The sequence below is a fragment of the Pagrus major genome, chromosome 2 (assembly GCF_040436345.1).
Source record: "Pagrus major chromosome 2, Pma_NU_1.0".
Taxonomy (NCBI): domain Eukaryota; kingdom Metazoa; phylum Chordata; class Actinopteri; order Spariformes; family Sparidae; genus Pagrus; species Pagrus major.
The window spans coordinates 8401987-8427843 of record NC_133216.1 but is presented as its reverse complement, the minus strand read 5'-3'; the positions used below and the strand labels follow the sequence as shown (position 1 = coordinate 8427843).

Below are 25857 nucleotides of genomic sequence, written 5' to 3'. Positions count from 1 at the left end.
ATGCATTGAGAAAAGCATCAGATCAGAGAGAGAAGGAGGCACAATTCTCCTGTGACTCATTCCATCCAATACATTTCAAGGCTGATACAGTCTTTTTTTTCCTTTGGAGTGGCCTCTGTGGAATACTGAATGAGTGAGGGGGGATAAACGAACACTAGACTGGTGATTTCTAGTTCCATCAGCCTGGCAAAATAAAATCATCTGTTCCGAGGTGACCGGGGCTTTGGCTTCATCTCCACAGGAACCTTGACTCTCTTTCATTAGAGGATTACTATTATCCAAGAGGCATCCTTTGATAATTTGACTTTAGCACTGAAAAAGAATGTGTTTTGCTGTGTGTTTGGCATCAGGGTGCTACTTCACATCTTTACCCTGCTATTAAATAGATTAATCGATTGCAACTTTCACCTCTGGGAATAGAGGTGCAGCTGCAATCTGTGATACAAAATCACCTCTGTGACAACTGTGAAAATAGACCATCCAAACAAACATTAAATACACACATTCAAGCCCCCAGAGTCACACTAACAAACACTGCAGTGACCACAAGCTCCCTAGCAGACACCTAGAAACTGCCAAGTAAAAATTAAGCAAGCAAGCTAGTTTTATTTATATCGCATTTTGTAAAACAGAAGTTAGAAAGTAATTAGAAAGGAAGGAAAAATAGGGAAACAGCCACACTAGCAGCTCTGTGAGGCGGTTATTTGTCACAGTGGTGCTTTGAAAAACATGCTAACGTGAAGATCGTTTTTTTGGAGGGGGAGTTTGGCATTACAACCGGCGCCATCTTTCTTTGATGACCATATTTGGACGAGTGGGTGGAGCTGGGGAGGATATCTTGAATGGAACTGGCCCAAGAAACCGAGGACACGGTGTGATAGCAACTTGGCAATCACAACATCGCCACGCGCTAGCGCATGCCCTACATCATCCTGTATTCTTCACTAAATCTTACCATCATTTACAAAATGGACATGATGCTGTACTGAGATGAAGACTTGAAACTAGCGGCTCAGAGCAAAACCCCATGAGGAAACTGAAGACGTAGGGTCATTTACTCATAAGCTTACATAGAACTGGCCTTTTTTTTGCAACCAGTGGCATCATCCCCTGATGGCCATCGGAAAGAATGCAGGTTCAGGGCTGTTCTTCATTGACTTCACTTTTTAGACCCGGAGGCCTGGTCCATATTTTATATTATATATTTCCAGTCAATTTTTTCAACATATTAATTTATTGCGTTAGCAGGCTAACATTTGCTGATTAACACTGAACACAGCTAAGGCTAATAGGAATGTATGTTGGCCACAAACCGAAGCATTGCACAAATTAAACTTGGTCAGGGGATCACCAAAGTTATTACGATTTATCCTGAGGTGGACATTAATGTCTGTACCAAATTTAATAGCGATCCATCCAGTGCTGCTGTTGGGACACTTGAATTAAAACCATAAATAGCAGACCTTGTCATTGACGGAAGAGCAAAGAACAGCACTGAAGGCTTTTCTCAATGGAAAATGTGTTTTTACTCTCTCTCAACTGGATTCGGTCAAGGTTTGACCAAATTGGCCTCTGCTGGTGGTAGTGCTCTGCTACTCATGATGTGATTGGTTGAAGTTAACCGGTGATAGACGTGATAGACCAGTCTTTCCCGTTTCCACGACAACTTTCCAGATGGTTCATTGTAACAAACAACCTGGTGCGTCAGGTTACAACAACAAAGACCTAGCAGCCAGCCACAGTAGTTACACCCTAGCAACGCACATTTTCAGAGCAAATAATGTCGCAAAATATGTAGCAAGCACCTAACAACCATTCAGAACATGCTAGCAACCATTTACCAGCACCCTAGCAACTATATGATAATCCTTAGCAATGCAAGAACAAGCTACATGTTTTATTTTTTATATTCTTCTCAGCCTGGAGGCATCCTTGGATAATTTCATCTATTGTCTAAAAAGGTCCTTTATGGCATCCTTGGCACTTTAGGCACTGCTTTAAATCTTTGCACTATTAAATACAGGTAGATGTATTGATTCTACATTTTCAATCTGGTATGTGCTGCCATGAGTGTCAAGAGACAGCACAAAGGTGATTTTTACCTGAATGGCGAAGGACACAGGAATGATGGAGGTGAAGGAAGAAGGGCGCTGTAACAGGATTCTTCCTCTTCCCCTTTTCTCCCCGTTGTTTGATGATTAATCGAAACCCATTAGTGTGGAGCCAAGGCCAGTGAATTCAGTCTTAATTAGTTTCTTTTTTTACCCCTCATCCTGCTTTGCTTTGACATGGGCTACGCGTTATCTACACAATGAGGGATTGGCAAACTGCTTATCTGATTCTGCTGTTAGTCTCATGCAGCTGGCATTATTGCTGCACGGTGCAGTATCAGGAGGCGGGTACCTCACCTGGGGCTTTAAAATGCACCGCTTTATGTGAAACCAGATGCGCACACACACGCGCGCTCACGTAGTCACTCATTTAGCAAACTCAGCAGAAGGACGTTTAGAGGTGGCGTAGTGGTATTCACTCGCTAAGCTTGGCTCTCGGCGGAGGGTTAGATCTGTTGGGAGATGGACATGCTGAGATTTAGCAAGTAAATCCCCTCCCTCACCAGGGCTCGAGGATCAATGGGATCCTTGTTATGAGCGGTGCAGAAAGGAGCGACACACCCACCAACACTTAATTAAAAAGATCTAACACAGATACTGTACACTGACATAGCGTCTACCCCTGACCCCCGCTGCTAATATCTGAACCGAGGGTGGGAACAGGTTCGAGTAGTGTAATTGAGGAGGAGGGAATCCATCTAATCCTGCCATTGTCAGCACTCGCCCTTCCTCTCTTTCCTTGCACTATTCCAATGGGGAGATTATAGACCTGCTAGCAGCGGCTGGTACTTATTTATGTTTTGAAACACCAAAATGCACTTACTCAGCAAATTTTGAAACACTCCATGGGAAAAACACTCCTTCTGGTAATCATTATTTATGGCATGTTATACCCTTTATGACTATATTCTGTACAAATACTTAAATAGTTAATTAAAATGCCAAAAGCAAGTGTAAATTATCTTGCACAAAGCCAGTTATGTTCGTTAGAGCTCAAATTAAGAGTAAAAAAAAACCCTGCACGTTTCATTACTAGAAAGCATCCTGTCATAGCAGGTAAATTCGAACATTGCTCCTGCTTTTCTTTTTTTATCTCTCAGCTCTAAATCCTTGAAAAGCCTTTCTGTTGTCACAGTCGCTCCAGCCAGGAGCTGCAGACTTCATTTTGATGTGAGGGACAGCTTACAGGATTTAGGAGTTGTCAAATGTAATTGTACCGAGCGAAAGACAAAATGACAGATTTTTTTTTTTTTTTCTAGTCCCTGCCCCCTCTGGTCCGTTGGTCTGGTTTTGATTGTGCTGGCCGTGAGAGCCACAGGGTTTATGTTGACATTTCGGTACAGCCAATGTCATTCTTCACTGAGCTGCGTCACTATTACTGCCCTGCAAATGGATTTCACATGAAGAGGAACTGCAGCAAGCCGAGTCAATGACAAAGACGGCATCTAAGCATGTTGAAGTCGCAGGTTTTAAAGCGGCTTTATTGAGCGGGTGGCTGCCTGTTAACCTTGGTCTTAATATGCAGCAACAATACCGAGTTTTACTGACGAAGCAGTTGTGTCATTTAGCCTGAAGTGGACAGCTGGGCCGTGTCAACCTTTTGGGTGTTATGTTACCTCAGAGAAACACTCTTCTGACTGATAATTTTTTATTAAGTCACACAATCTGTCCTTTGACATTTACATACTCTCTTCCCAAGCCAATTAAGCTCTTGATGTGCCTGTTATCATCGCCAGGCCAATAATGGAGATTAGCAAAAAAAAATTCACCTCAGTCATCCCGACAGTTGCTCTTATCTTGTTTTGCTCTCAGAAGGTCATCGATTGCCATGATCCTCTTTTCACAGTATGTGAGCCGCCTCACATCTCTTTGTCCTTTGTGTTCCTCCAGACCTTCGGGAGATAGTGTTCGTCCTCCAGAGTCAAAGCAACTCCTACCATGAGAGGCAGGCAGAGAGACGGAGAGCAGATTTACTGAAGCAGGCACACGGCCTCACTGAGGTAAGATTCAAGATTTCCTCTCACACACAAGGTCTTATTTTGGCGCATGGAAGCTCAGATAGATCACAGAGGAAATATGTGTGGATGACGATCATCACCAGCAGCAAACGTTGGAGCTGAATATGAGTCGTTGTAAGCTGTATGTGTTGCCACATGGTGTCGGCACTGATTTTTAAAAATGATTAAAAACCTATTTTTTTTTTTTTTTTTATCCATTTGGGAGAAAGTACACATTTCACTGCATAGGCAAACAGCTGTGCCGAGTGTTTGCCATTTGTTACGCTATTACTCAATTCTCCTCATTGTAAATATTGAATGATAGTGAGAAGAATTATTCATGCTGCCCTTCAGATTAAACCTCTGAAGTACATCTAAGTCCGAAATATGAAAGTGTAGCTTGAAATATGCAGCGTTCTCAGCTTCTTGCGACAGTAAATCGTGTGCTTGCTCATCATTTTATGTATTTAGAAAAATCCAGACATTTGCGCAGCTTTGATGTTCAGATACACAACAGATCAACCTTGCATTTCTGGCCTTTTGTCGGTAAATGTATAATGAGAAGTGATGATGTGCTCACCGTAATGAATATTGTAATTCCTGATTATAATTCCCATTTCAAAACAAGGCTGGAGGGAAGGAAAAACTGCATTTTCTCCTGGGACAGCTCAGTATTTTATGCAATTTGTAAAATTTGGGTGAGCACATCAGCTTCAGAAAAAGACACGGAGCACATTTACAGGTCAAAATGCCCTTTGCTTCTGCTCATTAAATCTAACAACAGATGACATGTAATGCAATAAATGTGGTTGTAGTCCATTAATGCAGCATAACTAATGACGACATTACAGTAAGTCAGCGGAGGAAACTGCTCGTTGTGCCTCCTGTATCAACAGACCTATTTAGATCTCCTGTTTGGGTTTATATTTCTATCATCCTGGATTTGTCTTCGTTGTTGTTGTTGTTGTCTCTCTTTGCCACTGCTGGATGTCGCGTCGCTTTTATCCACAGTATTGACTGCCTGTACCAAACTGACAGAGAAGAATATATAAATAATCATCATTTCTCTTTTAAGTAGTTGAAAGTAATATCCAAATATTTAGTGTGGCACACCAGTTGAATACCATGCTCTTGGAAAAGTACCAGACACCATGTTGTCTATTTTTGTCTACAGCAATCAAGAAAACTCCACCTGAAGCAAAACAAAGTCCAAAATAAGAATGATTTAAATCTGATTTGTCAAATTTCGTCCACAATTGAAGGATTGTTCCATGTCTCCTGTAATGAATAGTGGCGTCAGGTCGAGCCAGTAGATGAGATTTGTCATGCACAGATTTAGTTACACTAATGGACATCAAGATTTATAAGATGAGACAGACATTATGAACGTCACATCATGTCTTGTTTGCATTTATGATCTCAGAGATGTCTGCCGTTTTTAGTACATGTTGCATGCAATTACACAAACTAGGTCCAGGGAGAATTTTAATCAGCGACTTCTCAAAGAGGCAGGCAGCAGTAAAGGTTTGACAGCTTTTTAAAGAGATATACAACCCAAAGACTTGTGATTAAAATGATTTATCTTCACAGAATCACAGTGAAAACACTTTTCGCCTCAGGTGTGGGTACAGTCCTCAGAGAGTACACGCTGTACCTCCAACCAAGGCTGCAGAGTCCTCACAATTATTATTTGCTGAATAACAGAAAAAGTTAAAGTCTTGTATTGAATCTGAATCCATTTCTTCAAAGAGGATAATGTGACTTGAACACAACTTCAGAAATAAAAAAAGCTCCTTCAACCCAGAGAACTTCTTAATTGTTGTGTGTCAGGATGAAAACTGACTAAACTAAAATCTAACCATCAATAATACCTTTTTACATTTTCTTGATGTAGGAGAACACATATTAACCAATGACTATTGGCAGCATATTGGCTCCTTTATTACTCATCATAAACCACTTATGGATACCTTGTTCTCCACAACAATATTCTACAACTGCTAGGCCGTTAGGTCACTGATAATAAGTTAACTAGTTGAACCTGTGGTGGTTAAAAAGTGTAAAACTACGAGTAAACTAGTAGCAACACCCCTCTTGGTTGATGTGAAACACATTCTGAGTTAGAGAGATTTAATACAGACTCATGTTGGACACCATTTGTAGTTTTATTAAGTGTTGTAGTAATGCCCGTGCTGAGCAAACCAACAACTGACTTACTATTATCAATAAGTGGTATTTAAGACTTTAGTATTTGCATTTACATTCAAGAGCTTCTTTTTTTTATCTTTTCAGGACTTTAAATTTCACTTTCAAATCGACTCTTCACAATATCCATGTGTAAATATCTAATTTGATTTTAAATTATGGGCCGATAATCATGAGTAGTATAAGTTGTTTGGGTTTTTTTTTTGTTATCACTTAAATTTTGGGTACAATTATCTTTCATATATCTGATCTAGTGAAGAATAAACTGCTCCAACTCTCAACTCTTTTAAATCAAGGCTGAAGACCTTTTTGTTGGCCACTGCCTTTCACTGAAGCAATTTCAAGGCTTTGAACTGCACTGTGACTTTTATTCTTTAGACTTGTCTCTTTTAAACCTATTCTATGTATGCTTATTTTCCTATTTCATATCTTGTTTCGATGTTTTGTTTCTTGATGTCTTCCTACTTGTTTTTAATGTATTTTAAATGCAATTTTTATGCCCTTTGAGTTGCCTTGTGTCTGAATTGTGCTACACAAATAAACTTGCCTTGCCTGATTTTTTTTTTTATTCGAGTAAGAACAGCAGTTGAAAAACATGATAGAAATGTCTTGTCAGGCAATGTTAAACAATCATAGATCTACAGCAAGAACTGAATGGCTGTATTTTTAGACCGTGTCCCAAGTGTACACAACACTTTATTGAAATTGCTTTTTGAGATATCCTGCAAAAACAAAAAAACTCTTCAGTTGCAACTCCAGCCAGAAAAGCAGCTCTGGAACTAAAATTAGTAATTACCAGCTGTTGTGAGAACTGTCTGAGCTATGGCAGACTGCTGGTGGTGTTATATTTCACAGAATGAAAATCCAGCAAACAATATAGCAAAAGCAAAAAAACTGTGATTACTTTAGTAACATTTGAGTTTAAAGTATGAAACTCTCCAGGTCATCGTATTTACTTCCACCCCCACCTTTACAACCAGCCATCCAACACTTCACTCCCACCTCGGAGGCACAACAAGCTTATAATTCTGCTATTTAACAGTCTTACAGGGTGTTCCTGGTATGCTGGAGGAATAACATCAAAGCCAAAACACATACGAGATTTATTTAGTTTGCAGCTGTTAAACATGTTTGATGTACAGTATGTTGTGGTGTTTTGCCACTGAAAGTCTTGTGAACAGCTCTGTAATGTTTTGAAATCAATTTCAGACATGAGAACTGAAATAACTTTTGATTCTCAAGGAAGAAGGTTTAAGGAATAAACCGTTGGACTTCATATGATTGAAAAATTGCTTCTTAAATTATTTATTGCTGTATTAGTAACTAAATATGCGAGATTTCAGCTCAACATCTGTGATAAGATGAAGATTTATGGTGTGATCGTTGCACATCCGAGATGGGAAACACATGTAGTATCGCTATTTGTGTCTCGGAGCCTTTTTCGTCCTCAGCAGATATTTGTGTTTTATCCCCGCCTGACTGTGATATCCGCAGATTCACAAAGACAGGAATTTGTGTATTCCATGTGGCGACTCGCGGTGCATTTTCCTGCAGCTTGACATTCTGCCTTCTGGGAGGAATTCACATTACATTCATATAGTATTTTTGTCGTTTAGCCGATGCTCATATCCACAGAGACGCGCAAGTGCAACAGAATGAGATTAAACTCGGAAACCTCCAACAGCAGAAGTGACATGCACTGTTTTTTAAATGATTTCACATGCATCATCTGACGATTTCTGCGTTTAAGAAGGCTCTGTGATGAAAATGTTCTGCTATAGAGGTTTGGCTCTCATTGGCTCGCCTTGCTTGACCATCAGAAATGTCATTGTTGACTGCAGCTCATCACTGGAGTGCCTCTGACAGGCTCTATATCCAGCCTCCCCTCTAGCCTCTCCTCTGGTTAAAAGCATAGCTTCCTGTCCCTCCATGACAACCAGGTCTCAGTGACCCCCATCTTCTCCCAAGTCACCAAGCAATCAGTGTCCTATTCGTTGCGAGCGTGTCCACACGAGCACCAGCTCTTATCTGTTGATTAGGAGTCTGCCGCTGGCTCACAATCGCCGTAAAAGAATCAGCCTCTTCTTCTGCCTCCTTTATCGCAGGAATGTCAATAGCTCTTTGAAGAAAAAGCTCTGTTTTTTAAGATTGCATTATTATCTGAAGACTGCGTGTCTCTTTTTTTCTTTTCAACTTTTCTCTCAAGTTAAATGGAAAAGGAGTTATTCTTTTCATATCACAATGCTGGTGTGAATGTCAAGTAGAGAGCCGTTTGATGAAACACCGTACGTGTCATTATTAGCTTTAAGATAAGGCTCATATTAGAGCAGAGCTAACAAACCTCGACAGACTAATACAGTTTAATACGTGTAAACAGCGTCAGACTCATCGCCTAAATCAAACAGGCTGCCGTTAGACAGAATGGCTCAGAGGAGACTGTTCCCCCTGACTTCCTGCATGATGAGTGGACCGTGCAGTAATGAACCACAGGGTCTCACGCTCTGCTGCTTTGTTTTCCTCGCAGTGTGAAACATCGGCTCACTCAGACAATCTTCACACACCTTCTACTCTCCGTCCTCAATACAGAGAATTTTGCTGAAACAGATTCCTCTCGTTTTGAAGTGATTGTGTGCACTGTCCGTGCCCTCAAATACCCTGCGCTTGTTTCCAGCGATATTTCTGTCTCACTAGCAGTTTATTTCTTAGTTTAAGGACCAGCGAGAGCACAAACCCTGAAGGCAAAATGGGTTTTTGAAGGATCATACCAGTTTGTTTACAAGTTTTTATCTCCTTACAGGATAAGACTGCCATTATTCTGGGTTGTTCTTATTGTCAACTCTTCACATGAAAAGATCCAAACCACAACACCTAAAGCTAGGCTCCACAATACAAGCTATGATAATGGTCGAACTCGACAGATGTTGGGAGCCAGAATGAGCCAAATTTGGAATATTCGAATTTATGATTGACCAGATGACACACAAGCTCTCCAAAAGTGAAGACTAAACATCTCAATTGCTCCCTGATGGCAGGCTGCAGTACAGCTCATAAATCCCTCCTGCTACATGTTGGCAGGTGGGACATGGACCAAACTTAAAACTCAAAACTCAAAGTACACATCAGAAAAAATTATTCTGATAGGTTTGCTTTTAATTAGTTATTTGATGTCATAAAAAAGGGGTGTGGCAACATGATTGACATCTCATGATTGAGTCAGGCGGGTGTATGGGCGGGAACTCGATACCACTGCTCCACCACCTGAATGCTACTGCGCAGACTCTGGCTACAAATGACGTCGCCAGCCCAAGATGACGGCACTTGTATCCGGGATGTTTCGGTTGATATTTGTACAGCAGGGGGAAATGGAGACTAGTGCTGTCAAAAATGTTGATTCTTCATCACGTATTGACTTAATCCATCTCTCTTCTCAATGACTGCGAGCTGTAAATTGTCTTAACTTGAGTGTCAGGTGCAGCAATTACTAATTTTATCTTATGAAGTGTGATAAAGTGGAAAACCAGCATTCTGCTCTTTAAACAATTACCTGTTCCATGACACTGTCCTGTAGGCGAAAATAATTACATTTTATTTCATTTTAGTGAACCTTCAGCCACATAAATATCACCCTCTGGTCTGGAGAATTATACCAAATTAATCATGCCACTCAAGTGCAAGTCACATCGCAGACACCTTCTGTATTTATGCTTCACTGAGTGGAAAGAAGAAAAGACAGAGCCCAGGTTTACTTTCATGCATTAAAGTGTCTTAACAAATGTCAACATTCATCGTAGTTGCTGTCAGGTGGAATAGTAAAGTCAATTCCTGGCACTTTAACGATGATCGTTTGTCATGTCTCCCAGCCAGGCCACAACAAGAATTTATGAGACAGAAATGTTCTGTTGTCTGACCCATTGATCGTAAAAAGTGAAGAAGAAAACTGCTAATACATTAAAAGAGCATTATTATCCAGCTTAGGATACATTGTAATAACTTTAGTGATCTCCCTGACAAAGTTTAATTTAATACTTGGGTTTAACCTCCCAAACTAACTGACATTCCCATCAGCCTCAGCTTTGTTTAGTGCTTATTAAGAAATGTTAGCATGCTAACAGGCAAAATTAATATGTTGAAAACATTACTGTCTAAAATATGGATAGAGCTTCCAGGCCTGAAAAGTGAAGCCTGAAACCTACATTCTTTCTAATGACCAGCAGGGGGCAGCTCCACTGGTTTCAAAAAGAAGTGTGATTGCATTTAAGCTTATGAGAAAATGACCCTACTTCACACTTAATTTATTACCTCAGTAAACAGTTTCCTCATGAATTTATTGACTCAATCACTAGTTTCAAGTCTTCTTCAACACAGCATGATATTCATTTTGTAAATTATGGTCCTGTTTAGAGGTAAAAATAGACGCTAAAGCAGGGTAGGTTTTAGGGCGTGGCTACATTGTGAATGACAAGTCGCTACCCAGGCGTGTCAGGTTCTCAGTTAGATCCAATCAGGATATCCTCCCCAGAGACGTTGACGGCCGTTATGCTAAACTTGACATTTCAAAAGTTCACAAATCAATAGGTGAGGTCACGATGGGTTTACAGTTGGTCTGATACGACATTATTCCATCCCAGTTTGTTCTCCACCAATTCTGTGGCACTCTGGACGATGTAAATCTTTTAAAAACAGGTCACAAATATGTAGTCATGTCTTTAAAAAGGCTAAATAATGTCTTCATAATGTGTTGTCTCTTGTAGCAAATTTAAATTATACACTTAACAACTCCTTTTTGCTGCACTTTAAAACACACTTGGTGCTCTAGTGAATATTTAAGGAAACAGGAAAAGTGTGGGGCATCAAAATAAATTACAGTGCTCATCTGTGGCACATCAGACTTTGGCAACACAGGCAGTGCTCGTAGGATACATTTACTGTTTATTTTGGTCTATTCATCGGATTTGTTGACACTTAAATGAACAGAGTCTGTGTTCATTTTTGTCAGCGTTGCGCAGTTTTGCTGTGAGGTCAAGCAGCGCAGCTTTCTTCCAATTTTCCCCTCGGGTTCATTCTTGCAGAAAAGTTCCTTTTATTGTCTGTAGCTGCTTTGTGCAGCTGTTGTGCAGTTAATAAACATGTCTTTATCTCTGGTTTGTGTGGTCTTTTCTTTCAGAAAACACCGGTGGTTTTGCTTCTTCATAGTTTATCAGATAATGAGGGAGACTGGAGCATCCTCCCTCTGCTGCCTTAGTAAGTATCCCAGAACTCTCACAGTTGAACGAGCATGTGATTAACCAAAGATTTAAAATGTCAGAAACATTTTGTCTTCCTACAGTTGAGATATTGAAGGTTATATTTTGGTTGTGAGGATATTTCCTTAGCCGCTTTTTAGGGCTACAGATTGCTTGGAAGCTATTTCTAGCACAATATCTTTGATCGATTGCTCCACATTCTAATAAAAGCCGTCCGAATGTGTCTGTAACTGTGACAATAAGCCTATTACCGCAGTTATTCAGTGGTCTGAACAGCTTGATAATGACATTAGCTGCAGTCGGCTACATGATTGGGCCTCCTGAAAATAATCCAATATGTGTTCCATAATTGTTTTGGTGAGATGTGAAGTAACATCTGAATCTGTTTTCTTCTTCCACTGTAAAGATTTAGGGACGTAGATCAGAGAAAGCAGCCCATATCATTACAGAGCCGCCCTCCCTGAAAGAAGCCTTTGTGCTTGTGATGTGGTTTTTTTTTTTGTCTTTGTGCCCTCAAGGGAAAAACTGTGTGGCTGCCTTGATCTGACTGGGTCAGGAGCCTCAGTTAGATAGATCCTCACACTGGACTGGAATAAAAAAAACTGTTTTATGTAGTGTTTCTGTGCATGGCAATGTTCCATTTATTCTTATTTCATTATTCAACTCCAGTTTTGATGTTACTTTTTTTTTTGTCTTTTCTCAGCTTATCGTACTCCTTCGGGAAAAACTCATCCTGGATTGTATTTCTCGAAGAGGAAACAAATGTGAGGATGTCTAAGCTCGTTCAAGTGCTTGCAAAATTTGACAAGAATAAAGTGAGTATATTTCCTCTGAACCTCCATTTCTCTTCATCTATCTATTTTAAATTCATCAGTGAGATTACTGCTTCCTGTTTGCAGCTCCGGCTTAGCTGATCATCGCTTCAATTAAGAGATATAGTATCAGGTTGGCTCCGGCTCAGCTGCACTGAGCCCTGCCAGCTCACAGTGAAACCTGTCAGACATGTCACTCCGTTCTCTGCTGTAGATATAATTTAATCTCTCCATTCATGAAATTATGTTCTTGTATATGGGTCGGTGAGGTAGGTCAAATATAAATATTAGATAAATGCTGCAGTCTTGAAATAATACTTTGGGGTTGTTATAAAAAGATTTTTTCCTAATCAAGCTTTTTCCACCAATAATGTGTTTGTTTATTCATTTTTAAAATAATCCATTGTTATGGTTCTTGTTGCCATGCGCACCTGTTGTCAAGCATTCACAACACAAGTTTGGCTTTCAAGTTAATCAGGGCCAAAAACAATGTTAATTCCACTTTGACGTAAAGCCGACAAGAAAAAACAGCTTATTTTTATCAGCAAATGCTGAATTTGCTTTGGTCTGAGAAAAACTCTGCACAACAATTACAGAAACCCTTTTTATTCATCTAGGAATATTAAGACCCTGTGTGGTATTTCAATTCCAAGTCAGAGATGGAAGTCATTATTGTGTGGATATGAACGGCCTCATCCTGAGGAAGAGACGACCCTGGATACATCACCATTCATTACAACACACCCTGAAGCACAGACTTCTCCCTCAGGTGTTACAGTGATGTGGTCAGCTTCATATTGTGATAAGCGAGACGAAATTAGATTTTTTTTTTTCAGAAGTGATGGCCCTTTACAGGGACTGGCTGCCACTTTCCAATTTAAGTTTTACCAATTAGACACTGAGGCACTAAAGCGTGACAGTAATTAAACGTAGTATGACGTATGATACATTAATGATGTGTTGATTTATTGGCAGATATCATTCATGAAGGGGAAGAAAGGGTCTTTCTTTCATACCTCAGCATTTAAACAGCAATCAACACTTATAACAAATATATGTACACAGATTTTCAAACACCTCCTGCTATAACACAATACAATTTAACAGCATTGTATTTTGTTCGCCTGTTGCTTGTTTTTGTTCCAAAAGTCTTTAGCCTGACTGACAGCAGCCGCGCTGTCCGGTTAGCTAACTGTTTGTTACTGTCTCATCCACATTTTCAACGCCCATCATTCTTAGATGCATCGCGACTCTCTTGAAAGATGATGTCTCCATGCAGTAAAGTCAATAATCAGAAATGTGAAACCCAATTCTCAACATTAAGATCACCTGTAACAGTTTTGTAAGAATCAGCTGTACGTTTCTTAAAGTTGAACCAACTGGATAGTGAAACATAACGAATGTAAACGTGTGTCAGGGTTACTCTCTAAGCTGGGCTAATTCTAGTAGCAAGTAGTAGTAGAAATAAATAAGGACTAAGACTAAGACTGCTACTCCTAGCTGCAGCCTTTTATTTACCATACACAAACACCAGAGTGTGGTATCTGTCTTCTCATCTGAGACAAGAAGCATATTTTGCAAAATAAAACTGTTGGAGTTCTCTAAAGTAAGATATTTTTTACTCCAGATATATCATGATGAGAGCCTTTTTGGCTACAATTTGTGGTATTTTTAAAAACTTTGTTCTATAAAGAGATCTCATTATTTCCCAGACAGTAAGGAACTTAATCACCAGAGAGAATTACAAAGATTTTCTGCCAAGTGCAGTGTCAAAACTCCCAAATTAGGCCAGATGCCCAAATGTGCCTTTTTTTTTACAGTAATATATTAACGGCAAAAAAGAAATATTAAGTGCAACATCTTTCTAAAGTGTAACATTGTCAAAATAAAGAGAAGTAACCTGCTCTCATGCTGACAGCCTGTCACTTACTTCGTATTTATCAGGAGTGGTTTCTTGGTAAGCCCCTTCATGACGAGGAGTCCACCATCATCCATCACTACGCCTTTGCTGAGAACCCCTCCGTCTTTAAATATCCTGACTTTGCTGCTGCCTGGGCCTTAAGCATCCCCCTTGTTGTTCGGTGAGTTTGTGCAGTAAAAATTGAGTTGTTCAGTTCTTCTCATGACAGTATTCCCAAGGTTTGAAAGGTCGTATATGTATTTATATTTCATATTTTAGGCTCGCAAACAAAGTGAGAGATGAGCCACTTAAGTCTGACTTCACCATTGACCTGAAACATGAGGTAAGATAACGCGCAAGCCGCTCCGTTACCTTCAGACCTGTTTTGTTTTGAAAAGTGATGATGAGGCTGCTAGTTTTCAGCCATTTTCCGACAATTTTCCTGTTCGTCACACTCAAGCCACACCGACCTACTATAAGTTATTTGCACAAAGAGAGCGAGGCATGAAATCCATCTAAGCTTGAAGTGAAATCTCATTACTTTGGAGAATTGTCATGGCGCGGCGTTGAGGTTCTTATTTTTATCACTGAAATTCAGTCAGGGAGGCATCGAGGGATTTTTGTTCAGTAAACACGGCATCAGACTTATCAGACTCAGTCTGGTAAAGTGGTTCAGTTAGAGACGGCATGTGCTCAGTCCAAGAGTATTAATTATAATACCGTGTATTATTATGATGCTATGTTTCAAATACAGTTGAGGGATTTTAAGCGTTTTGTATTTTCAATGCACTTCCAACCTCACGCAGACGAAAATAAAGATCACAGATATGCAAAAACACAGACGGAGCGCATGAATCCTCAACGTCAATCCAGTTCACCGTCAGTTGATTACCTGCAGGCTGCAAGTCACAAAAACATCACAGTTTACAGTTTCTGTCGATCCTGATTCTTCGGGACAGTCCTCATCACGTATTCTTTTACTGTAACGTCTCGATCTCCCCCCTGTAGAATAGTTAAACTAAATCCTAGATTTGCTGAGGTACTGCAAAATCCACCAGCTCTGAGTTTCTTCTTCCCTGTCATCCCCTTTATCTCTTTTGTTAGCGATCTTAAATATTAAATATGTTCTCTGGAGTTTAGTTGTGGGAACAAAATTGTGGTATTTACTATAAACGGAAACATCTCCTCTGTTAAGTTGCTAATAAAACATTAATGTCTGAAAGATTGCATCTCGACTGTAGCTTGTAAACTCCAAAGATCAATCTGTGTTATTGCAGGTTGCCTTGTATATCTGGGACAACGGGAACGGTCCTCATCTCACTGCTGTTCCTGAGCTGTGCACTGAGCCAGACGACTCTCCTCAGTCCCTCAGCCACTGTGCTACCTCTGTCAGCGAGCCTCCACTGTGTGTGAGTATCTGCTCCGTGCGCTGCCTCAATTTGATCGTCCTCACTTGCCAGGAAACGATAAGGGGACCAAAATTAAACAACTGCATAAAACAGAAGGTGCTTCACAGTGAGCTGTCGCCACTTCTGTTCAGCCTACGTGCCCACGGTCACGTGAAAGCAGCAGTCGGTGCAGCACAACCTTGAACGTTATTGCCTTCATACGCCATGAGATACAACATTGTGTATCAACCTAAAAGGACAGACGTTTGGGTTTGTTTTACTAAATTTAATTTCGTCTCCCGCCAAGGAGGAAATGCTTTTGAGTCCTCTCAGAGTCTAGAGTTACACCTGACAGTCATGTCATCTAAATGTGTCCAGGTTGGTCCGTCTCAAACACTGACTGAGTGTGAACCTGTACTGACATTACAAGTATTTTGGCTCATCCTCTGCATGTGAATTCACATTGATGACTAACCAGCTCTCAATTTCTCCTTCTTCTCTATCCTCTTTATCTCTTTTGTCAGCCATCTTACACACATTATCAGGTTTTTGTTACATGAGCATAATGCCACATATTTTGGGATGGATTTAAAGTAAAACACATGTGTGTCTAAAGGGCTTTCACACAGCATATTCTTAGCCTGGGGCTATCCTTAATCCTGAATCAAGAGTCAAGAGTTGACCCTTTTCACACACATTGTTTACCAAAGGTTAACCTAAGCCCAGGGCTATATGATTCACATTGCATTTCTACCAGCTATGGGTTAAATGTCTGTTTGAACACGCAGCTAATATTCATTATTTAGCATGACGCATTACTACTCCTGTTTAATTTAGCCCCGTGATCTTTAATTCTTTTCATTTTTCTCGCTGCTTACGCCCCCTGGGTACCTCACATTTTTCGATGCCCGGAGTGGCTGCCGTGTTTGCAGGAGCGCTCTCAATACCTCAAGTTGAAAAAACTTAAACTTGGAGCAGAAAAGTGCCTGACATCATTGTCCAACTGTCCCCAACTTACCCTAAAATCAATTTAATAATAATAGCTTCATAGCTTTGAACTGAACATTACTCCCTGTGATCCCTCCTCAATCTTTGATTCCCTGTGTCCAGTTCAGAGAACAGCTTCTCATCCTAAATCAGAGCCAGAGCTTTTTGCTGTGGATGTTTTTTATTTATTTACAAGGTGAATAACTATTGAACTAGGAAGTGAAGTTCTTTCAGCTAGCCAACATAAAAGGGACAGATCTGCAGGTTTAAGTCAAGGGAAAATCATCTTCATGCTAAGAACAGGTGATTCAGTGGTTGCCTAGCAATAATTTTTTTTTAAAAAATGTACTGCACTGCTGTCTTTTGTGCGTTTCAGCAAGAAAAAGATGAGTGAGAAGACAGTACGGTGCACGCCCAGTCTGATCAGCCCTAAGGAAGCAGTTAGCCCAAGTTTAATCCAAAGAGGGTTCATCAGCCGATTCCATAGTTAGAGGGTTAGCCCAGAGTTTATGGGCTTATCTCCTGAATATCAACTAAACACGGGGCTTAAAGGTGCCAGAATGAAAAAGCAAACAGAGTAATCATGTGTCGTTCTCGACTGTAAACATTAGTAGAAACATAATATAAATCTTGCAGCCCTGGGTTTAGATTAACCCAGGGGTAACAATTTGTGTGTGACAAGGGGCAAAGTTATCCCGGGGTCAACTCTCAGCTCAGGGCTCACAATATGAATATCATGAAAGCTTTTTTGACCCGGGGCTAAGAAGGTTCTGAGGTTCTGGAATGGTTGTGGGCTAAGTGCAGTGTGAGAAGTCAGTTCGTTGCTCCTGAATAAACTGTCTGTGTTGCTTCTCAGAAAATGTGGAGCACAAGTGTTTGCTTAGTTAAATGAAACTAAGTGGAGTAACAGCACTCAAACTGGTGCTACGCTGCAATATTAACAATACAATGAATATCTCTCTTCTCTTGTGGTATAATGAAGGCTTCATTATAAAATTAGTATTGATCTTCAGTAATTGATCTCATGTGGAGTTGCCTATTTAGTAGATAATACAGAGAAATGATATTACAGTCGGTTTTATGTGCATGGGAGAAATATCTAGCAGGAGAAAACACCTTAATTGGTTGACAAAGTAAAATCAGAACAGTGTCATGTGGAAAAAACACTTCAAGTCAGATTTAATCCTGATTGCTGGTCGACATTTTGCGTTGTGTATAATTTTTCGGACCGTGTCGGTGTGTTGAATTATTAGCATGCTCTGCCACACAATACCTGATATGTAATGTTTGCTCAAGCAGAAAGAAGTTTGTTTTCTGAGCCGATGAGCAGGGTCAGCCAACCTTTAGCCAGCAGTTGTCGACCCTGCGTGCAGCCTGAGACAATCAATAATGCTGAGAGGAAGTGATGTGTGTGCGACTGTATGTGTGAGTTGAATTTTGGATGCAAGAACTGCAGCTGAAAGTGTCCCAGTTCTGTTTTTCTTCCCTCTCAGTTTGTGACAGAAAAAATCTTAATCTTATCTTTTCATTTGGGATTCAAATCACATCCTTGCGTGTGCACGTGCGGTCTGTAGATTGTTCTACATGTTCGTCGCAGTCTGAACCGTCAGATTTATATTCATGTGGTTTTTACCTCCCTCTCGACGAAAATCACTGCGCTCATAAAACTGCAGTCATTTGACCAACAACAACCGGAGCAGCCAGCTGAGAAACACGAAGGTCGCAGGTTTAATAAGTATTCAGGGAGAAGTTTCCATTCAGAACAAACAAGAGGGGACGTATCGTAATCCTCCGGTGGTCAAAACAGTTGCAAGACAAATTGCCAAGCGGGGCCACAACAGCACTTGGCTGCACTGTCAACAAGGAATCAAGAGCCTCAAGAGGCAGATTCAAGGAGGCGAAGGACGATGATCAACAAAGTGGCCGCGGCAGCAAAACATGTCCTTTTCATTTGAGGCAATAAACTTGTTGTGGAGTTGCTACTCTCTGCCTGTCGGACATTTGAGGACAGAGGCTTAAATAAGTAAAACAGGCAGAACAGAAGACAATGAGCGCCATGGAGACAAATGTGAGTGAGTAGTACAGCTAATAATAAAAATGTATTCTGAGCCATCTTGAGGTTTTCAGGGTCAACAAAGAGTGAGTGTGCTTACATGCTCGGTCCTGTCAGAGTGGACGGGCTGCTGTCTGTCTGTCTGTCTGACAGTCCTGTAGATGACTGTCGGCGCCGCCTGATGTTCTGAAGTGGTTGACATTTTTAGGTTTCACTAGCGCTGAAATGATTAGTCAAAAATGTATTGTTCATTTATTATTTATCAAACAACCTAAATATGCTTGTTCCCAATTCTCAGATATGAAAGAGCTTTTTTTCTTTCCTTTTTTTAATCATTATAAATGTAATACTTTTTGTTATTGGACTGTTGGTTTGATTAAAAAAGCAATTTCAGACATTACTGTGGATTCTCTGAGATTGTGATGAACATATCCGACTATTTTCCGCCATTAAAGCGGCTGTAACCTACAATAACAATTATTCAAACAGTGTAAGGGTATGAAAGGGGTTACTGGTAATGATGAGCATACAGGTAAATATCAGCTGAATCTGCAGCTCCCCTCAGCTTTATAAAGCTGTGTAGTGAGTTTCAGCTCATTGTTTGGCTTTACTGTTTTGGTTCACTCTCGCTGCTCTCATGGCATCATTTTCTGCTGAAAACCTCTTCAACCCCCTCTGCACACTACCTGCTCAGCTCATTCAAATAGCAAACAAACACACTCACTGACCAGGGCCACGGTAGCTGCTGGATACCAAAAGCTAACAGTCACAAAAATAGTAAAACAGCATCTACAATATTCAAACAGCATACTTTTTAAACATTTTATAAGGTAAGTATCTAAACAACATACTGACATTCACCCTCTCTCTCATCCCCACACACGCACTCTCTCAACACACACATCTTATGCTCATCTGGAACATCTTCCGGCTGGTTAGTGCCTGCGTGGCAGTCGTATCCTCGGGGGCTGATTTTCTCTGTACCGTCTTTCTAAAATGGATGTGGCATTTGGACAATTTGCGGTCTTTTATGGCTTCCAATCTTAGGTTTGTAGTCTCAATAATGAAACTATTAATTCTCTTACTGGCATCGTGTTGACGACGTACCGAACAGAACATTGTCTGGCTTGTCTCCTCTGGCTTGGAGAGCAAAAATAGCACAAGAAAAGACTCAATTTTAGCCTCACATTCATCAGGTGGAGAAGGAAACCCAACTCCAGCACTGCTGAATCTGTAAATAAACATCTGTTAGCTCACAATTTTTTTATGCCAAGTTAAAGGAGACATATTGTGCTCATTTTCAGGTTTATAATTTGACTACTAGAATAGGTTTACATGTTTTAATGTTAAAAAAAACACACATTTCCTCATATGGTCGAGTGCTGCAGCACTTTATTCCCCCTCTGTCTGACACGCTCTCTTTGCGCTTCTGTCTCTTTAAGGCCCCCCTTCTGAATAGCCAGTCTGCTCTGATTGGTCGGCTCACACGCGCCTGAGCCAGCACCACTTACAGTTTCTCTGGCCGGCTCTGTCATGTTTTTAGCTTCCAGTTAGATTCACTTCTACCGTGAGTGTAGGCAAAACTTATGCACATGTGTGACGTGGTGACGTAGTGTGATGTCAGGAAGACACAGAATTAAAGGCGGGACTACTGACGAGGCGTTTGAGGCACTTCAGGAGCTTCAGGAACAGTGTTTTCTGTGCGAGAGGAGCTCCCATTGGTGCGGACTTTGGGTTTTTTAGCTTTGAAGACCTTTTACACGCACAAGAATCTATAAAAAACACTGAAGAAGAGGAAAAGCATAAAAAGTCTCCTTTAAAAGATCATGATATGTTCGTGTTTTGTTCACTGCTTGTTTCCACTTCACCCAAGTGGCCAAAACAAAATCATTTCTTGCAGGATTAAACAATTCATGGAAAATGTATTCTAACTTAAATGATTGTTTAAATTTCCAGCTTTTGGTGTCTGTGTGATGTCCAGGTTTGATAATTTCACCAAGGATTTTCACAGTACACATCCTGTCTAAAAATGTTGTGTTGTGATGGTTTTTGCAGCCGCTGATGACATTTTAATGGAGCGCACACTCTTAATGCATTCTGTCTGTTGTTGATTTAGTGAATCTTTTTGTGTGATTGTTGAAGCACAAGAAAAAAATAATTTCAGCCTTCCTTTTTGGACTGAATGTCATTATAAGGGGTGCAGAGACGCACACAGAGATGTTCCATTTTCATTTATTATCCCGTCTCACTTGTTGCTCGTCTTTTTTTATCTCCGAGGCTTTTAAATTTGTCAAACGCACACCTCATTCGGTCCTGAAAATTCTAAATGTGCTGCAGTGTTATCAGCTGCTGTATGTCTTTCATTTCAGAAGGAGAGCCAGAGGGCCAAATGATCTCAGACCATTAGCAGAAATATCCATTTCTAATTTTACTTTGAAGATAACAACTCCCACTGATCACTCTGACACTTAATATCGCCTGAAAAACTCCATCTCAACCATTTGTCTGCATCTAATATAGATTTGGTTTTAATTATGATGATTTATGATTTATGCTGTGTGATCCTGTGAGCATTTCTTTGATTCATGTCTCCTGTTTTCATCAAAGGGGGAGCCTGTAAATAAAGAAGATATATTTGTTGCTGTGAAAACGTGTAGGAAGTTTCACAGTGAAAGAGGTGAGTCACACTCCCACTCTTACAGAATCTGCCAAAGATACACAATTTCTTTTTGAGTGCCAAATGCTTTTTCTCCTGTTGTTTTCTCGTCATGGGATTCATTTTACCTTCGACACGTGTGACTGGATAAGAGCTTTACCTGATTATCATGATAAAGTCTTTCTCCAGATAATTCCATCGTCTTGTCGGAAAGGATTTAATGGCAATGTGTCAAAAAAACTACCTCGAAGTGCTTAATTGCGGGCCCCCCTTGATGCTGGAAATGTTAAATCATCCAACAATAATGCAGATGTTAAGAAAATCACTTAACGGTGCTTAGCGGTTTATTTGCAAAGTCAGCCTGACATTAAGCGTGTCCAGTAAATCCACTTCTCTTTTTAACCTGATAAAAATGAAGCAGGTTCAGTCAACGGAGCAGATTGCAGAATCATCTCAGAGCGATCAAACAAATTGTACAGCGCGCTCAAAGAGTGTTACTCCAAAGTAATTCCACTAATTACCTTAATTACCATCTCCACTGCCAAGCTGCCATTATTTCAAATGAATATTAGATTTATATATCAAAGGTTAGCTCAGATCAATAAGCAGTCGACATGAAAGAGCCTCACATTTAATTTATGATGTCACTAAGTGTTTAATCTTCTTATCTGCAGTGATTATCAAGCGCAAAAACAATTATATGAACATGCAAAATGCACAGTCATCAGTTCAGAAATTAGAGTTGATATAAAAATAGGGTGACTAATACTGTGTAGTAGAGTCGCAGTGTTTTTCTTCCCCTTTACTTGTTATGGCAGCTCAATGTAGTTTTATTGCTGTTACAGTGTTTTTGTTTGAAGCTGTGCTACTGCTGCGCTGGGAGAACTACTCTGCACGAACACAAATAGAAATGTGAAGCACAGGTTTCCAATATTACTTGTTGTGTTGGAAAATTATTAATAACACTCGCAGAGAGTTTTATTCGGAGTTTTTATTTACTGGTGCGAGCGGAGCCACGCACGGATACAGTTCACAGATGAATGTTTAAAATCAACTAGTGTGCTTTTTCTGTTTATGATAAAGTTGTTGCCGAGGAGGGAGGGCAGCCAATAGGCACGGAGGCAGCTTACGAATTAAACAGGAAACATTCTACTTTGCTGTATTATGGGGGAAAAATCATAGAAGCGCTGCTCCTCTACTGTGCACATCATCAAGTGAGATACAACTTAATGATATTCGCTCTTGATAAGCGAGCCTCACCAGGTCAGGCTGAACTTTTCCCGCTCACAATATGCAAGTACAGGTTGTGTTTTCTTCCCATCACACTTGTGTTTTGAGTTTTCATGGCTCTGTTTACATTTTTGCATATTTGAAACACAAAAAAATACAATTGTGGAAGGTTTTCTCAACTCATTTGTGTGTTTGTTCTGGGTTTAAAACAAACTACAAGTGACAACGTTTTCCAAATCATTCGCACAACAGAAAAGAAGAAAACCCAAACAAAAGTCATACATTTAAATAATGTAATTAATGGGGCAAAAACACAAAGATGATATCAATATATAATGTGTTCTGCACACCTCACCTCAGAGTGCTGTGCCTCTGCCACATTACAGACTTAAGTGGAATTTGACATGCAGATTTAATAGTATAGTATCATGTTGTGTAGTGTGGTCTTTGAGTAGCTATTACTCATTATGCAAATGGTGCTTTTTTACTGAAATATTACCTTACTACTTACTATTTAAATAATATCTCTTCTCTTTTCAGCTTCTTTAATAAGAAAGTTTTACATTTACACTGGTCGACACAAAACATAAAAGATAATTGCACATTTTTATATTTTAACAAGAAGTTCCTAACCTGTGGTTTATTCACACTTTTCCTCCTCCTCCTCCTCCTCCTCCACATTTTGGCTAGAATATCACTGCTATGGTTAAATAGCCAATAATATAAATGTCACAACATCAAGTGGATAATTACGCAGTTTAATATACATTTTCATCCTAAATTTATCTAATCTTGTAACGTAGTGTTTGCTTTATCCGTAATCTGCGATAAAGTTTTACTTGGATGTTTAAATGGTATTCGGTTAACGCAATCACATTTTATATACTTAACATTGAAGCTACAGTCGTCTTTCTCACAAACTCTTATCTGTAGGCTGCTCTTCTGTTTTAGTATCCGTCTTCAAACTGTTATCTACTGATTGTCTGCTGCAGTACGGCAGGAAATCGACATCTGACCTGCATGATGCATTTGGAGCTTAATTGTACTTCCTCTCTGGTCGTCAGTTTCTAAGAGCCCTGTAGAGGCGGTGCAGGCCAGCCAACTCAACTGTTTTGCTTTTTGGTTCATTCTTCCAGGGTTAAACAAGCCACTCTGATTCACTATTGTTGATTTATGAGAGCTGAACACAGCCTGGAGCTACGGCTGCTGCAGATCTCTGGATATTTGGCAGCTCTCTGCCCTCGAACGTGCTCGCCTCAACAACCCAGAAACTCATCACAAAAACCTCATCAGTCATCAGTCAGAAAGCAATTAAGTCTATAGGAAAACTTCAAAACTTTGATGCGGAGGATTAGGTCACTGACTGGAAGACTGTGTATAAATAGAAGGAAAAAGTACACGCAGACACAGTAATGTGATAACCTACAATACTTCTCTGCTGTTTTCCCACAGAGGACAAAATCCCTGACAGAAATCTGAGGATTCAAAGCTCTGAAGTTTAACTGCTTTATGTTTTACATTATTTAAAAGGTTTTGTGATATTTATTTGATGAAACCATTTCCTCAAATGACAGGTGTACACATGAAAGGTTTGTACACTACTTTGTATGTGAGTCATACAGTCTACCTAGTTCTGCTCAGTGGGAGGATTAAAGAAACATTTTATCTTATTTTCCTCTTTTATTTTCTATTTTCCATCTCGTCTCCACTGATTATTTATTTCTTTAAAAAAACTTCTCTTTTATAGAATATTTGACTAAAAAGAAGATGAGAACATCAGAGAAACCACTTATCGCATTCAATCTGAAATACTCATTTGCTAGGGGAGCACGTCTACATCACACAGAACCAGATGTCTGCTTGTTGTGAAACTTAGTTAACAGAGTATTGATTTTCTTCCCTGTGTACTAGTTCCAGTGATAAAGAAGACCTGGGAGAAGGATGCCTTATTTCTCGAGTACTATAGTGACCATGCTGATCCTTTAATACCCACCATTGATATAGGAGTACCAAATACTGAAAGAGGTAAGTGCTTGTTTTGTCGTCTAAACTCCCTCAGCTTCAGGGTCAGCCGCATGCTGCACACGAAAAAGACACACATACTGTGAAGGGGCTGGTAGTGTATATGATAGTGATTCAAAACCTGGTATTTGCAGGAGAATTTGAACTTAAGCGAGTAGGTGACGCCGTTGTTCGGTCCCCTGTGCAAAAAGCAAATTGCAGTCAATTATGTTTTTTAATGAATATGTTTGAGTTAATGTTTTTTGTAATATTTGCATACTTTCTTATATTTGTTCTGAGAGTAATTCTGCTGTGATAAATGTGTCTGTATCTTCTTTTGTCCTTGAATTTGAGAAGCTTCGCTCTGACTGAGAGCTATAAACTGAACAATTACCCCACATCACCTGCTGATCTCCACAGACTGTAGGACTGTTTTCACCAGATAGTTGTTTTTGTGATAATCTGACATTTTATCACTTGTTATAGTTTATTTTTAACCATGGCTTGTTTGGTGAGAGTTAGACAGAAAATTGATAGCACTCTTATGTCTGTACATTAGATGTCTGGCTGCAGTGAGGAGCTTGTTAACTTTAATGTATTAAGTAGATCTGGATACAGTGCTGCTCAGCCTTGCTCCCAATTTACCCCTGTGGCCACCCACGGTATTGCAGGGAAGAAGCTGTTGACAGCACACCTCAAACTGCAAATAAGGTTGTTATGATTCTATCTATTAGGAATTTTTGACCCAAGAAGGTTTTATATTTGTAAAACTTTCCTGAAGACGAGGAAGCAATTTAAAAATCTGTGACTTCATCACAATGTAAAGTTTAGTTGGCTGCAGAAACCTGAAACTAGAAATTTTTTTGCCGTAATCAGCAGGCGAACAATTCTCATTATCCTGAATAGGCGCCAACCTTATGTCTGGTATGTAGTTCTGTTATAAATCTATGCTGGAAACAGCAGGACGGAGACAGTCTAGCTGTTTCCCTCTGTTTTCAGTCTCGAGCTAAGTTATGCCAATTGGCTCCTGGCTGTATCTTTATTTTTAACAGATATGAGAGTTGTATTTATTTTTCTCATTTAACTTTCTCTCCCAAAATGTCAAACTTCAAATCCACAGGAACTAATTTAAAGTCCCAAATGTTATCAAAGATATCAGAATCTGAGTTTGAATAAATGTGTTTTTCATATGTGTAAGAAAAAGCAGAGCATGTTTTTTTGAACACAGTATAGAAACACAACGTTTACAACCACTGTTGCTCTGCATTAAGAGG

At 39.9% G+C, this 25857-nt stretch overlaps 1 protein-coding gene across 2 annotated transcripts in view; it reads left to right on the top strand.

The window, feature by feature from the left end:
• Positions 1 to 25857, top strand: part of b3glcta (beta 3-glucosyltransferase a) — a 70334-nt gene that overhangs the window by 32748 nt on the left and 11729 nt on the right. For both annotated transcript variants that reach the window (XM_073493785.1, XM_073493793.1), the window contains exons 4-11: positions 4002 to 4111; positions 11478 to 11554; positions 12260 to 12371; positions 14313 to 14449; positions 14548 to 14611; positions 15546 to 15677; positions 21304 to 21373; positions 24494 to 24607. In XM_073493785.1, coding sequence (XP_073349886.1) covers positions 4002 to 4111; positions 11478 to 11554; positions 12260 to 12371; positions 14313 to 14449; positions 14548 to 14611; positions 15546 to 15677; positions 21304 to 21373; positions 24494 to 24607 — 816 coding nt within the window. The remainder of the gene's footprint in view (positions 1 to 4001; positions 4112 to 11477; positions 11555 to 12259; positions 12372 to 14312; positions 14450 to 14547; positions 14612 to 15545; positions 15678 to 21303; positions 21374 to 24493; positions 24608 to 25857) is intronic.